The sequence below is a fragment of the Salmo salar genome, chromosome 20 (genome assembly GCF_965601325.2).
Source record: "Salmo salar chromosome 20, fSalSal1, whole genome shotgun sequence".
In the NCBI taxonomy this organism is placed as follows: domain Eukaryota; kingdom Metazoa; phylum Chordata; class Actinopteri; order Salmoniformes; family Salmonidae; genus Salmo; species Salmo salar.
In genome coordinates this window covers 16,008,188-16,024,997 of record NC_138310.1, presented here as the reverse complement: position 1 = coordinate 16,024,997, position 16,810 = coordinate 16,008,188, and the positions used below count along the sequence as shown (strand labels likewise).

Genomic DNA, 16,810 nt, shown 5'->3' with positions numbered 1-16,810 from the left:
GCCATGAGAAAACAAGTCATCAGTCATGGAAACAAAAGTGCTGAAAACATATTGGCTCACCATTTTAAACAGAAGACGGAGAACAAGAGAAGGAAAAATTATTTCGTTTTTGCGCAGGTACAGCCGACTAGCTCAAAAATAATATTGAGATATTGTCAAAATGTATGTCCCGATATGTAACTGTATCCATCACTAAGAGATCACTTGAAAAAGTTAATTGTACTCTCAACACCAGCAGTGGCTGTGTTGTGTACATGTACGTACATACAAGCTCTGAATCAGTGAGGTTTTCTAGCTCTCTCAAACACACACACACACACACACACACACACACACACACACACACACACACACACACACACACACACACACACACACACACACACACACACACACGACACACACACGCACACACATGCACGCACACACACTAGAAGAAGTGGAAAGGGAGGATTACTGGCTTCAGTTGAGGCGATGATGACCTGTGTCAGGTGATTAAATACTTGGTTCAGGGTAAAAATCTCCACGATAGAGAGGGCCAGTTTCAAAGCCTTTTGAAGAGAATTACCTCAGGCTAAATCTGACAGAATACCATCATGAATATGATATGAAATATTGAACAGGTTGTCTACATGAACGAGCCTGTCATTGGGTCGTAGTAGAGTACCAACATCCAGCAGATTTAGCAGATGCAGTGTAAATTACTTAGGGAATATGAAAAGAAATGAAAATACCTGCTTAATATTTAATTAAAACATCTCTCCCTTAGGTGAATACAGTAACATTGGAAGGTCATCATTTATACAGTGTGCACTGTGCAGGTATAATTTTTTTTAAAAGCCTGTCATTGGCTCTTGCTGTGATTGACAGGGGCAGGCTTCACTCACGTGTGTTGATTTTCTGCAAGGAGATGTGTTTCTCTAGCTGTCTACGCAGTCTGACCTCAGCACCGTACTTTCCTGTTGTCCCATTATCGGCCAGGATGAAATGGGAGTGCAGGCTGTTGAGCACAGTCAGCTTGCTCAGCGGGTTGGACATGGTCTGATACGGTCGGACCACCTGTTGGACCAAGACAAAGTATTCATCATCAACACCTTCCGCTTACTCAGGATGTTTAGAAAATAAACTGTAAAAGACAATATATAGTCTCTGGTCAACTGCATCCTGGGTGTAGTGCTTGAGATCGAAACACCCATACACACAGAAATACAGTAGAAGGCACAAACACACACATGCACACAGAGTCTTGTACAGCTAACCTTGTGGGGACACTCAATTCAGTCCCATTCAAAATCATATTTTCCCTAACCCCTAACCCTAACCCTACCCTTAACCCTAACCCTGATCCTAGCTCCTAACCCTAGCTCCTAACACTAACCATTAACATAATTCTAACCTTAACCCTAAACCCCCTAGAAATAACACGTCCACACACACACACATACAAATACAGTATGGGCACACATGTATGAATGCACTCACACACACGCTTGCAAGCACTCACACACACACACACGCACACTGTAACTTACGTCTTTTCCCACCAGGTCCTCCTGGTTCTCCACAATGCCCCAGGGGGCAATACCGATAGTGCAGATCTTCCCCCGGGATTTAGAGGCATGGTCCTTCAGCGCATCACCCACATGCCGGATCACCCCTGAGTGTATGTTTGTGATATGTGACAGAGAGAGGGGGAGAGAGAGAGAGTGTATATATGTGTGTGTGTGTGTGTGTGACATGAGAGATATAATAGATTGTACATGTGAGTGAGAGAGTTTTATGTGTATGTGTTTTAGACAGATAGATTAAGAAAGAGAGGCATTCTGTCATTATTGATACATAGACTGATCTTAAATAAATGACACACCCAATACTAAAAGATAAAGTCAGACATTAACACAGCACCCAGACACAGAGCGACAGACAGGTACTGTATATATCAGCCCCCCCCCCCGCCCCCCTTTCTCTCAAATTCTCTCCCCCTCTATCTCCCCCCCAGTCACGCCTGGAGGGTCCCAGGTGGGTGCCACACATTGGTGGTGGATGAGGTGAGTTTCCCCCTACTCTGTATTCAAGCGCTATGGGTACCTCAGTTGGTAGAAAAGTGCTATATAAATCCAATCAATTATTATTATCTCATTTCAACCCTCTGCCTGACACTCACTATTCACTTCCTTCTGTGCCCGAAGTCCTCCTCTCCATACATTTTTCACCCTCCCGTCTATTTCTTTCCTTCTCTGTTTCTATTCTATTTCTTCGGTTTCTCGCCATCTGTCTTCCCCCATTCTTTCTCTTCTATATCCAATCTCTGCCCCTCTCTCTCGTTTCTGTCACACCTGTCTCTCTTCTCTTTCTGTTGATAACCTTTCCCATATATGGAGTAACCCTTTGAGGTGACCACCCGCCAGCGAGATTACACCCAAATGTAATGTTGCAGCTACAGTTAAGGTTAGGGTAAGCATTAGGGTTAAGCTGAGTTTTTTTAATGATTAACACAAAACAAGAGCAGCGACAAACAGAAGCATAGGGTTAATGGGTAACAACGACACAGCACGTGGTTGTTATTAGCCCGCTAAGTGGGCCTGGTTTATTCCTCCACCCACCCAGCCCACCTGTGTTGACCCCGCCAGTGAAGATCCAGGCCCCCGTTGTCATGGCAGCCTTGATGAGGCCCTTGCCAAAGACCTGTTTGAGTTTGGGCTGCAGCTCAAAGTTCTGCAGGCCCCCATGCACTGAGATGAGCAGCTTGGGAAGGTCCAGCTGCCATTCCTTAGTCATCAGGTGTAGCAGGAGTTCTGGTTTGGTGTCATAGGACACGCGCACATACTGCAAATGAACACACAAATTAAATTAATTTGTATGTTTGATGTTAAAGTATGTCTTCTCACTTTTTTTTGTCTTGAATATTTTCCTATCACAGTGCATTTTATTTGTGAAACAGAAAATAAAGAAATGTCTAATATATAATCAATCAACCAATAGGTGTCATTTTGTTGGTATTGAATCAATGTAAAATATAGATTAAAATGAGAGAGCACAATAACGCTGTTCAAAACATTTGATTACATACATTTAATAAGCTCATTGGAATCTGATTATTTTAACTCTCATCAAGATAATCTGTCTGCAGTCATGTAGATAGGCCCTATCTGTCTATAGATAATGCTAATGTGAATATGTCCTTATTTATCTATCAATCCTATGTCTATGTAAAGCAATGTTATATCATTCAATCCCATGTATAAAGCGGTCACCATGGCTTTGTTAGAGTGGCCCCCTCCCTGGAACTCGATAGTTCCGAAGGCATCAGTGGGGCTGAGCTGGGTGTGTTTACTGATAGACCATTTCTCCGATAGGCTGTCATTCTTAACCAGACGCTCCGCCTTATCATTCTGACTGGAGGAGATGCCGGGGGGCAGGCCAACGTGCTGACCAATCAGACGGCCGCAGCAGCACCTGAGGAGGGAACAGGTGGACAGGTAGTCAGAGCAGGGGCTGGCTTCCTCTTACTCACTCTCCTCCTCTTCATCTTCCTTCCCAACCTCCTCGTCTTCCTCCTCACTCTCCTCGTCTAACTCAGAGGTGAAGTGAAACATTCTGAACATTGCCGATAGAAATGTCATGAATAAAGCTGACATGATTCCCGTATTCTACATATTGGACATTCAGGTTTGTTCTACATAATACATTTCTCTCTGAACGTGTTGCATCCTTCTGAACAGACCCCATAGGTGCACTAGAGCTTCGGAGGAGGAAGTGACATGTGGGGAAAGTTCCCTTTCATCTACTGTGAGACAAACAGATGTCAAAGGCTGTCCACACAAACCCCATGCAGCAGACTCTCTCTCCTTCCTACGTATCTGTTAAACCATTTAATGTAGCCATTGGTCATACTAGTGGTCAATGGTCATATGCATAGGACATAAATGGAGTTGAAATGTGACAGATTCAGACAGGAGCCCCTGAAAGCAGACAACTGTAAACTTTATTCTGAGATGATGTAAGCGCTGGCCTGAGATAAAATAAATACATTTCTATCCACCTGCACGTCGTCGACTCGGTTTTTACAGATGTAAAAGTAACAATTTGATCCTGGAGCACCAACACTTTTCCTCCAGAGCTTACAAACAGTAGCTTCTAGTGTGATGTGTGGGTTGTGCTCGAGTCAGGCAGTTTCCTCTCCATCTGTCACCTGGAGCGATAGCAGTAGTCTACATTTCCATAATACCATTTGACAGCGATAGAGAGGGGAAGGGGGATGGGAAACGTCCGTTTTTCAAATTCTGTGCTACATTCTGCAAATTACATGCTTTATTTCAGTGTGATGTAACTCCATAGAAATAGTGATTTTGGTGATTCACAACATTTTCTTGTGTGTGTTTATTATGTTTGTTCTGAATGCCCACTTAGGCAGAACATATGGCAGATTCATTGAAACAAACATTTAATTACATCCTTTAGAGATACACCTCTCATTCATTAGAGTGACATATCACATACACTTAGAAGAAAATGTGCTATTTAGAACCTAAAAGGGTTCTTCAACTGTTTCCATAGCAGAATCTTTGAATAACCCTTTCTTCTTGAGATGGCAGACGCTGGGAGACAGGAAGCAAGTACAGGGTGAGGATTTAATAATAAATAGACATGAAACAAAGAAAAAAGAAAAGCAGATGCTGCCATCATCTACACTGCATTTCTCACAAATGTTATATTTAAAATTTCTTTCAAAAACAAGGACATTTCTAAGTTTTCCAAACTTTTGAACGGTAGTGTATTTATACATATATATATACTGCTCAAAAAAATAAAGGGAACACTTAAACAACACAGTGTAACTCCAAGTCAATCACACTTCTGTGAAATCAAACTGTCCACTTAGGAAGCAACACTGATTGACAATAAATTTCACATGCTGTTGTGCAAATGGAATAGACAACAGATGGAAATTATAGGCAATTAGCAAGACACGCCCAATAAAGGAGTGGTTCTGCAGGTGGTAACCACAGACCACTTCTCAGTTCCTATGCTTCCTGGCTGATGTTTTGGTCACTTTTGAATGCTGGCGGTGCTTTCACTCTAGTGGTAGCATGAGACGGAGTCTACAACCCACACAAGTGGCTCAGGTAGTGCAGCTCATCCAGGATGGCACATTAATGCGAGCTGTGGCAAGAAGGTTTGCTGTGTCTGTCAGCGTAGTCTCCAGAGCATGGAGGCGCTACCAGGAGACAGGCCAGTACATCAGGAGACGTGGAGGAGGCCGTAGGAGGGCAACAACCCAGCAGCAGGACCGCTACCTCCGCCTTTGTGCAAGGAGGAGCAGCGAGGAGCACTGCCAGAGCCCTGCAAAATGACCTCCAGCAGGCCACAAATGTGCATGTGTCTGCTCAAACGGTCAGAAACAGACTCCCTGAGGGTGGTATGAGGGCCCGACGTCCACAGGTGGGGGTTGTGCTTACAGCCCAACACCGTGCAGGACGTTTGGCATTTGCCAGAGAACACCAAGATTGGCAAATTCGCCACTGGCGCCCTGTGCTCTTCACAGATGAAAGCAGGTTCACACTGAGCACATGTGACAGACGTGACAGTCTGGAGACGCCGTGGAGAACGTTCTGCTGCCTGCAACATCCTCCAGCATGACCGGTTTGGTGGTGGGTCAGTCATGGTGTGGGGTGGCATTTCTTTGGTGGGCCGCACAGCCCTCCATGTGCTCGCCAGAGGTAGCCTGACTGCCATTAGGTACCGAGATGAGATCCTCAGACCCCTTGTGAGACCATATGCTGGTGCGGTTGGCCCTGGGTTCCTCCTAATGCAAGACAATGCTAGACCTGATGTGGCTGGAGTGTGTCAGCAGTTCCTGCAAGAGGAAGGCATTGATGCTATGGACTGGCCCGCCCGTTCCCCAGACCTGAATCCAATTGAGCACATCTGGGACATCATGTCTCGCTCCATCCACCAACGTCACGTTGCACCACAGACTGTCCAGGAGTTGGCGGATGCTTTAGTCCAGGTCTGGGAGGAGATCCCTCAGGAGACCATCCGCCACCTCATCAGGAGCATGCCCAGGCATTGTAGGGAGGTCATACAGGCACGTGGAGGCCACACACACTACTGAGCCTCATTTTGACTTGTTTTAAGGACATTACATCAAAGTTGGATCAGCCTGTAGTGTGGTTTTCCACTTTAATTTTGAGTGTGACTCCAAATCCAGACCTCCATGGGTTGATAAATTGGATTTCCATTGATTATTTTTGTGTGATTTTGTTGTCAGCACATTCAACCATGTAAAGAAAAAAGTATTTAATAAGATTATTTCATTCATTCAGATCTAGGATGTGTTATTTTAGTGTTCCCTTTATTTTATTGAGCAGTGTATATATATATATATATATATATATATATATATATATACACCAGCTTTGTCAGTAGGAATGGGCCAAAATTCACCCAACTTATTGTGGGAAGCTTGTGGACTCAAGGACATTCAGAGACCTGTCCCGAAGCCACTCCTGCGTTGTCTTGGTTGTGTGCTTAGGGTTGATTTCCTGTTGGAAGGTTAACCTTCGCCCCAGTCTGAGGTCCTGAGCGCTCTGGAGCAGGTTTTCATCAATTATCTCTCTGTACTTCGCCCTGTTCATCTTTCCCTCGATCCTGACTAGTCTCCCAGTCCCTGCCTCTGAAGAACATCCCTACAGCATGATGCTGCCTCCTCCATGCTTCACCATAGGGATGGTGCCAGGTTTACTCCAGAAGGGATGCTTGGCATTCAGGCCCAATAGTTTCATCTTGGTTTCATCAGACCAGACAATCTTGTTTCTCATGGTCTGAGAGTCATTTAGGTGCCTTTTGAAAAACTCCAAGCAGGCTGTCATGTGCCTTTTACTGAGGAGTGACTTCTGTCTGGCCACCATATCATAAAGGCCTGATTGGTGGAGTGCTGTGGAGATGGTTGTCCTTCTGGAAGATTCTCCCATGTCCATAGAGGAACTCTGGAGCTCTGTTAGAGTGACCATCAGGTTCTTGGTCACCTCCCTGACCAAGGCCCTTCTCTCCCGCTTGCTCAATTTGGCCGGGTGGCCAGCTCTAGGAAGAGTCTTGGTGGTTCCAAACTTCTTCCATTTAAGAATGACGGAGGCCACTTTGTTCTTGGGGACTTTCAATGTTGCAGAATGTTTTTGGTACCCTTCCCCAGATCTGTGCCTCAATACAATAATTTCTCGGAGCTCTTCGGACAATTCCTTCGTGCTCATAGTTTTTGCTCTGATATGCAATGTCAACTGAGGGAGCTTATAGAGACAGGGGTGTGTCAATTTTGTTACCGCAGGTGGACCCAAATCAAGTTGTAGAAACATCTCAAGGATGATGAATGGAAACAGGATGCACCTGAGCTCAATTTCGAGTCTCATACAGTAGCAAATGGTGTGAATACTTATGTAAATAAGATATTTCTGTTTTATTTGTAATAAATATGCAAACATTTATAAAAAAAAAACGTTTTTTGCTTTGTCGTTATGGGGTATCGTGTGTAGATTGATAAGAGAAAAATATTATGTAATAAATGTTAGAATGTAACAAAATGTGGAAAAAGTTAAAAGGTCTGAATAATTTCGGAATGCACTGTATACAGTATATATATATACTCATTCAATGGTTTTCTTTATTTTACTATTTTATATATTGTAGAATAATAGTGAAGACATCAAAATTAGGAAATAACATATATAGAATCATGTAGTATCCAAAAAAGTGTTAAACAAATCAAAATGTATTTAATATTTGAGATTCTTTGAAGTAGCCACCCTTTGCCGTTTATGACAGTTTTGCACACTCTTGGCATTCTCTCAACCAGATTCATGAGGTAGTCACCTGGAATGCATTTCAATTAGCGCTTGATCATTTTTGTGACTGCACTTGAGGAAACTTTCAAAGATCTTAAAATTTTCCAGATTGACTGACCTTCATGTCTTAAAGTAATGATGGACTGTCGTTGTTTTAAATGCTCATAAAAGTTTGAAAAATGTATTGTTCAAAACAAGCTGTTCAGATATTTACTACTCTGCCCCTCAGTGACTGCCAGCAGCGGAAGTTCCGCCTCCATGCAAGCATTGCTTGGATTGTGTTGCCATAAGGGGGAACTGTCTATGGCATAATTTATAATAGCACAAAGAAATGGACCGTCCTGGGGCGCTCAAATGTGCATTCAGTCAGAACTTATGGTGCTGCGCTCTAGTCTCGTCCCAATCAGTCTCTCGCGCCAGATGGCTTACTTCCACACGTGACTCTAGGTTGAAGATGGTTTGTAGTTAACTTGTAAATAAATAATCTTAACAGTCATAGGAGCCTGGGACTTGATAAACCCGACAACTACATCTAACAAGAGTGGAAGGATAGAGGGATACACTAGCAAGACCTTTCTCATCGCGGATCTGGTAGGGAAAAAAACATGGCCAATTTTGTAGTTTCTCCCTGATTTAGTTTGTCAGGTTCTACTGTAGGTGACAAGTTGTGTGGACAAAAACAGAATAAAACCGGGTTTATCACAAAGCATGAACAAATTAATTAACCAGCTACAGTAATTTTGAGAAATAAAGAAAAATAGTTTGTTGGATTTATTTTGGTCAAATTAACCAGTTATCTACCTTTGATCTATCTACCTATAGCTTGCTGGTACAGTAGCTTGCGAGATAGTTAGAAAATATCAGGTCTTTTTAAACTCATATCTAACTAACTCAGAAATATGTTTATTAACTGGCTAGCGCATCATGCTTTTTGACTTTATGTTAGCTAGCTATCCCCAGTTAGAAAATGTGTTTTCGATTATTGCATTGCAATAGGGGTCATTCGGTTTTAAAAAGTGAAATAGGTATATTTATCCTGTTGTTCAAATGCACAGATCCCTTTATATATCGTCTCAAATAAACTACCGTTCGTTTGAAAACTTGACATATTTCTGTCACGCTGCGTTGTTGACAACAACCATCTCGTGCCCCAGGTATTCATCCAATCAGTGGCTGCCGCTGATCAACTGTGCCATGTATGGTGTCTGGGAGGTTGTAAATAATATAATTTCCCACTCACATTGGATGACAAAATTGTATTCTAAAACTCACTTACCTATGGGGGTCTTTGGCGCTCACTATGATATGAACACATTCTCTCTTGCTGAAGGCTCTTTCTATCCACGATTTCTGTGCCTGTAGAGAGAAGAGAAGACGCTCAGTCACTTCGTCCCTCAAACTCAAAAACAGGATTCTTAATGTGAGAGAGTGAGGCTAGATCATTACAGGTGCCACATCAAGAGGCATGCAGGCATCTAGTACCAAGCTAAAACCTCAGTGCGAGTCTGAGCCCAGTCTGAGCCCAACTCATTACCAGGGAGGAGGAGAGGCATGTCTCTACCAAGTGACAAAGCACTTCATTAGAGTGGGAGGGAGGATCACCATATTAAGCTTCACAATACCTAGGGGATTTAGTTAGTCTTACACAGACACATTCTCTTCAAGGACCAGGTAGCTAGCTCTTGCAGAATTTGAAGTGCGTACATATAAACCACATAGCCACAGGTCTCCTATCTGCTATCGACTATTTAAGATGCATATTTGATGTCTTAAAACCATGCGTTGGAAATGACTATCAAACATGTGCACGCACGCACGCACGCACGCACACACACCTCAGTATAGCAAAACGCAAGCTTACACTTACATGCATTTGTATTTTAACTCACAAACTCATCCATGCAAACTAACCCACACTCAAATGCAAAGATTTTATATAGTTTATTGACACAGGAATTTCCCCATTGAGATAAAGTGTAGAGAGTAAGTGGATGGTCTGTGCACCCAGGCAGTAAATTCTATTTGAATGTATTAGATATGAGCAGTTCTTCATCCTGCTCCTGTGGAGTCCATAAATATGGACCATTTCCTCATTTCCATGGTATTACAGCATAACTGATAGCCAATGGAAAGAAATGTGTGTCGGTTGGATGCTGCTGTCATGTCTACTGCAGGGTCTGAGGGAGAGAGCTACAACAACAGCACTGGACTGGGATCCGTCACTGACAATATACCTTTTTAAACAGCTTTTTGAGGAGTAGCGGAAGTGAACACTGAACCCCAAAGAACTTCTGATGAGTTTGTAAACAACAGCTGTTCCGTTGCGGCTGTAAACAGCTAGCTAGCTAACTTGGTCTAGTTGTTTCTCAAGGTCAAAATTACCATAGTATTCGCGGGTGGGATGGTCCTTATGTCTGGGGACTAATCTATTTTTGAAAATGTAAGTTTATATATTTACCAAAGAAGCATCACAACGGGGTGCATTGCCTGCATGGATAGTAACGCTAGCAGCAGGAGGTGGCGGCGCCAGTAGGATATGTAGCACACGGGTAAGTTGTTTATCAAGTTAACCATCTATTCTAGATAACGTCAGGTAGGTAGCTAGTTAGCTACATGTAAATAGGATAGATAGCATTCCAATATTATTTTTTTTTATTACACAAACTTGCTTGATCTGCTAAAAACAACAATGTTAGCCAGCTAGCTAGTAGCTAAGCTAGGTAGCTAATGATTAGCTTTCCAGACCCAAAGAGAGAACTATGACAATACAAAAACACAATTGCAATGAAATATGAAATATTATATCACTTGAGAATAATGAAGCAAGTCCTGGTCTAATTTCTGCAGATGAAGGTCCCAAAGAAAGTCCCAAGTCCTGGAGAGACTGAAGAGTATATCTCCAATGGGTTATACATGCTATTGATTTACTCTTAGAATTGGTTGTAGGACTACAAAAATAATGTTAAAAGTAACAACGGATTGACCTAGAACATGCATGGCCAACCTTGCTCCTAGAGATCTAGTTACTTGGTGTGCAGGTTTCCGTTCCAGTCCAGCCATGACATTATGCTTATGCTTATTATTTATATTACACATTATTCATTTAACTATTCAATCATATCTTGTTTTGGAGTAAACCCAATAACCATTTACATATGCATTCTTTATATTTTATTAAATAAAGTGTTGATTCTTTGATCTAAAAATGGTGTATTTGTTGGTCATTAAACATTCCCTGTTTGTCTGTTTATTTGTATGTCACTCACTGTCATTTTGTCTGATGATATTGCACAAATTTGCGCTGCAGCTGAAGTCTTGATCATTGGTGTGGGTGTAACAACCTCTGTACGGCTGACCTAGGATGCAACCCCTGTCCACAACAGCACTTCATACTCACAAAGCAATGTCCATTATCCTACCAAAACCATGATCCTGGTTGGGCTAGGATAACAGTACTTTAGATCTCAGGGCAGTTGACATCACCAGACGATAGCTACTAGAGCTTTGTCTCACTGTCTTTCCTTGATTACTCACATTCTATCTCCTCACATGTATTGTATCGCAACTATATTGGAGAAGGTACAAGGTCACTCCACTGTGACCTTTTTCTCCAATGGGTATTTAGGAGGTGAGGAGAGGAATCGAGGATGAATTGAGATAGAGCCTAGCACTAACCTGTCAAGTAGCTCACGTGCTACACACTCACCACTGTGCTACACTCACTGACCTTCTCCTTCTCCACATCAACCTCAGCAACCACCAGAGCTCTTTGTGAATTGAGCCAATCTAGCACCCACAGAATGCATTTTATGGGTATTTCATTCTGCTACATTGACTCAGATCACACAGTCGGCGGCTGAGTTATACTTTCGGTGGCGTAGGAGGAGGTGAAAGGGGTGCGACTGTAGCAGAGGTGAGCTGCAGGTGAGTTTAGTAGCCACTGTGATGTGATGCCATCCCTCCTGAGACTTGAGGTAGGGTCTCCACCTGTCTATTATGAATGTATCTAGATTTTAATATCAAAAGTATTTCAGTATTTTGCACCGATTTGATTAATTCTGCTACGCTCACTGTTCTACTTCTCCAGTGGTTGGCATGCTAGCTACACTTGTCATTTGATTAGGGTTTGCGTCCCGGCCCGGTCAGCCATACAGGGATGGAGCTTTGTACATGGCTTTCACTATGGTCACTCTCCAGGGTATTTTTCTCTTGCCTCCACTAAATGTCCTTGTTTTCCATGAAAACATACATGAAATGAGTTGCAAAATGAATAGGAAATATAGTCAAGATGTTGACAGGTTATAAATAATGATTTTTTTATTGAAATAATAATTGTGTCCTTCAAACTTTGCGTTCGTCAAAGACTCCTCCATTTGCAGCAATTACAGCCTTGCAGACCTTTGACATTCTAATTTGTTGAGGTAATTTGAAGAGCTTTCACTCCATGCTTCCTGAAGCACCTCCCACAAGTTGGATTGGCTTGATGGGCACTTCTTACATACCATACGGTCAAGCTGCTCCCACAACAGCTCAATCGGTTTGAGATCCGGTGACTGTGCTGGCAAGAACAAGTCAGTGTGTTTACTGTATATATCTAATTTGTTCAGTTTTTTGATTGGGTCAAGAAACACAAACTTGTCATTTTGTGCTAGCAAGCCAAATAACTTGCTAATTAGCAATGATGGTGTGCTGTTGCGCCGGCTGTTTACTGGGGAACCCTATTGACTACATAACCTCTGTGCCCCACACATACAATTATCTGTAAGGTCCCTCAGTCGAGCAGTGAATTTCAAACACAGATTCAACCACAAAGACCAGGGAGGTTTTTCAATGCCTCGTTAAGATTGTTAAGATTGTTAGATGTGTAAAAAAAAAAGCAGACATTGAATATTCCTTTGAGCATGGTTATTAATAATTACACTTTGGATGGTGTATCAATACACACAGTCACTACAAAGATACAGGCGTCCTTCTTAACTTGCCGGAGAGGAAGGAAACCGCTCAGGAATTTCACCATGAGGCCATGAGGCCAGTTTAATGGCTGTGAAAGGAGAAAACTGAGGATGGATCAACAACATTGTTGTTACTCCACAATACTAACCTAAATGACAGAGTGAAAAGAAGGAAGCCTGTACAGAATAAAAATATTCAAAAACATGTATCCTGTTTGCAATTAGGCATTAAAGTAAAACTGCAAATAATGTGGCAAAGAAATGAACTTCATGTCCTGAATACAAAGCGTTATGTTTGGGGCAAATTCAACACAATACATCACTAAGTAACACTCTTCATATTTTCAAGCATGGTGGTGGCTGCATGCGCATGCTTGTCATCGGCAAGGATTGGGGAGTTTTTTTAGGATAAAATAAATGGAATAGAGCTAAGCACAGGCAAAATCCTAGAGGAAAACCTGGTTCAGTCTTTCAAGAGTCTTTTTTATCCAGAGCCTCTCCCTCTGTGGCGCCAACAGAGATGGTCGCCTCGCTTCAGGTCCTAAGGAAACTATGCAGTTATTAGTCTTTTTCTGTATTATTTCTTACATTGTTTGCCCAGGAAATCTCAAGTGTTATTACATACAGCCGGAAAGAACTATTGGATATAAAAGCGATGACAACTTACCAACATTACGACCAGGAATATGTCTCTCCCAAAGCGGATCCTTTGTTCTGACCTCCTCCCTGGACATGGGATCTTATCCCAGAGGCCGACCCAAAACAACGCGGTCGCCGCAGGAGAGGCACACCATCCACCACTCCATATTACACGCCAATGTCCAATTTCTACATAACAAGGTGGACAAAATTAGGGCACGAGTTGCCTTCCAGAGAGACATCAGAGATTGTAACGTTCTCTGTTTCACGGAAACATGGCTCACTCAGGATATGTTGTCAGAGTCGGTACAGCCACCCGGTTTCTTCATGCATCGCGCCGACAGACACAAACATCTCTCTGGTAAGAAGAAGGGTGGGGGTGTATGCCTTATGATTAACGACTCATGGTATAAACACAACAACATACAGGAACTTAAGACTTTTGTTCACATGACCTAGAATTATATCCAGTCAAATGCCGAGCGCATTATCTTTCACGAGAATTCTCTTCGATTATAGTCACAGCCGTGTATATCCCCCCCAAGCTGATACCTCGTCGGCCCTGAAAGTTCACTTCACTGGACTCTATGTAAACTGGAAACCATACATCCAGAGGCTGCATTTATTGTAGACGTGGATTTTAGCAAAGCTAACCTGAGAACGAGACTTCCTAAATTCTATCAGCATATTGAATGTATGACACAGGCTGCTAGCATTCTGGATCATTGCTACTCTAACTTCCGCGATGCATACAAAGCCCTCCCCTGCCCTGCCTTCGGCAAATCTGACCATGACTCCATTTTGTCGCTCCCAGCCTATAGACAGAAACTAAAACAGGAAATGCCCGTGCTCATGTCTGTCCAACGCTGGTCTGACCAATCGAATTCCACGCTTCAGGATTGCTTCGATCACATGGACTGGGATAAGTTCTGGATAGCCTCAGACAACAACATTGACATATACGCTGACTCGGTGAGCGAGTTTATTAACAAGTGCATCGGAGATGTCGTACCACACTGTGACTATTAAAACATTTTCTAACCAGAAGCCGTGGATTGATGGCAGCATTCGCGCAAAACCGAATACAAACAGTGCAGCTATTCCCTCCGCAAGGAAATCAAACAAGCAAAGCGTCAGTATAGAGACAAAGTAGAGTCGCAATTCAACGGCTCAAAAATGAGACGGATGTGGCAGGGTCTACAGTCAATCACGGATTACAAAAAGAAAACCAGCCCCGTTGCAGACATCGATGTCTTGCTCCGAGACAAATTAAACAACTTCTTTGCTCGCTTTGAGGACAATACAGTGCCACTGACATGGCCTGCTACCAAAGCCTGTGCACTCTGCTTCTCCGTGGCCAACGTGAGTGAAACATTTCAACTTGTTACCCCTCGCAAGGCTGCCGACACAGACGGCATCCCTAGACGCATCCTCAGATCATGCGCAGACCAGCTGGCTGGTGTGTTTACGGACATATTCAATCAATTCCTATCCCAGTCTGTTGTCCCCACATGCTTCAAGATGGCCAACATTGTTCCTGTTCCAAAGAAAGCTAAGGTAACGGAACTAAATGACTATTGCCCTGTTGCACTCACTTCTGTCATCATGAAGTGTTTTGAGAGACTAGTCAAGGAGCATATCACCTCCACCCTACCTGATACCCTAGACCCACTTCAATTTGCTTACCGCTCCAATAGGTCCACTGATGATGCAATCGCCATCACACTGCACACTGCCCTATCCCGTCTGGACAAGAGGAATATCGATGTAAGAATTCTGTTCATTGACTACAGCTCAGCATTTAATACCATAGTACTCTCCAAACTCGTCATTAAGCTCGAGACCCTGGGTCTCGACGCCACCCTGTGCAACTGGGTCCTAGACTTTCTGATGGGGCACCCCCAGGTGGTGAAGGTAGGAAACAACAATTCCACCTCAACACGGATCCTCAACACTGGGGCCCCACAAGGGTGCGTTCTCAGCCCTCTCCTGTACTCCCTGTTCACCCATGACTGCGTGGCCATGCATGCTTCCAACTCAATCATCAAGTTTGCAGATAACACTACAGTGTTAGGCTTGATTACCAACAATGACGAGACAGCCTACAGGGAGGAGGTGAGGGCCCTCGGAGTGTGGTGTCAGGAAAATAACCTCTCACTCAACGTCAGAAAAACAAAGGAGATGATCATGGACTTCAGGAAACCGCAGAGGGAGCACCCCCCCATCCACATCAACGGGACAGTATTGGAGAAGGTGGAAAGTTTTAAAGTTCTTTCTCTCTCTCTCTTTTTCTCTCTCTCTCCCTCTCTTGGGGGACCTGAGCCCTAGGACCATGCCTCAGGAATACCTGGCCTGATGACTCCTTGCTGTCCCCAGTCCACCTGGTCGTGCTGCTGCTCCAGTTTCAACTGTTCTGCCTGCGGCTATGGAACCCTGATCTGTTCACTGGATGTGCCTCATTGTCCCATACCTGCTGTTTTCAACTCTCTAGAGACAGCATGTGATGACCTTCCTACTCTGTCTGCCGAATTCTTTCTCTTTGCTCTTGTTTTCCTTAATAGGATGTCGGCGGGTGGAGCCAGGAGGGTCGTCAGAGAAATGGGACACTCCTGGTCTCGGGTGTGTCCCAGGATAAATGCACCTCTTCCCCATTCATTGGGGAGACTCTTTCCATGCAGACACAGACATATTTTAGTTTAGGCATTTTTGTGGCTGTTTTGTTTGTTTGCGTTGGCACCTTTCAACACCCCTCATTATCACATGTATACACGCAACCACTCACACTACTGACTACTGACTACACACACACCATTGTTAATTGTATTTACTTAACTTTACAGTTAATAAATATATTTTGTTATTCTTTATCGCCACGTTGTCTCCCTTTTTGTTACGGGCTTCGAGCCGGTTCGTGACAAGTGGGGGCTCATCCAGGATCATAAGGTTGGTTCCTAGACATTTTGGCGTATAGCACTTTGTTGCATTATGAAGGACTAATACTAGTGTCGTTGGGCTTACTAGTATGTGTGTTGTGTTTGGGAGAAAACGTGGAGTTAATGTTTGAGAACTCTGTAGGTGCTTTGTTTGCATCTTTTGTTACAGCTTGTTTGAGTTGTAATGTTTGGTGCCCAGTATAGGTTAACTTTGTTTGTGTTTTAAACTTGCCACTGTGGTGGATAGTTGGTTGTGTGCTGTGTTGGAGAGAGTATATTGGTTAGTTTCCAGGCCCCTGCCCAGGCTGGAGACTCTTGCTCTACTCGCTGTTGGGACATCGGTCCGAGGAGGTGAGTACAGTCGGCTGTGTACTTCAGTGGGAGATTTGGGTAGGGTATTGACACTTACTACCTGGAGCTATGGCCTTTTTCCCCTGTTAGGCTTAGC

General features: G+C 43.4%; 1 protein-coding gene across 2 annotated transcripts in view; it reads right to left on the bottom strand.

The window, feature by feature from the left end:
• The window catches only part of trpm3 (transient receptor potential cation channel, subfamily M, member 3), a 254,242-nt gene that overhangs the window by 117,479 nt on the left and 119,953 nt on the right, over window positions 1-16,810 (bottom strand). For both annotated transcript variants that reach the window (XM_045703003.2, XM_014160648.3), the window contains exons 2-6: window positions 9,115-9,194; window positions 3,255-3,456; window positions 2,613-2,826; window positions 1,533-1,657; window positions 888-1,059 (exon numbers count right to left, since the gene is read on the bottom strand). In XM_045703003.2, coding sequence (XP_045558959.2) covers window positions 888-1,059; window positions 1,533-1,657; window positions 2,613-2,826; window positions 3,255-3,456; window positions 9,115-9,194 — 793 coding nt within the window. The remainder of the gene's footprint in view (window positions 1-887; window positions 1,060-1,532; window positions 1,658-2,612; window positions 2,827-3,254; window positions 3,457-9,114; window positions 9,195-16,810) is intronic.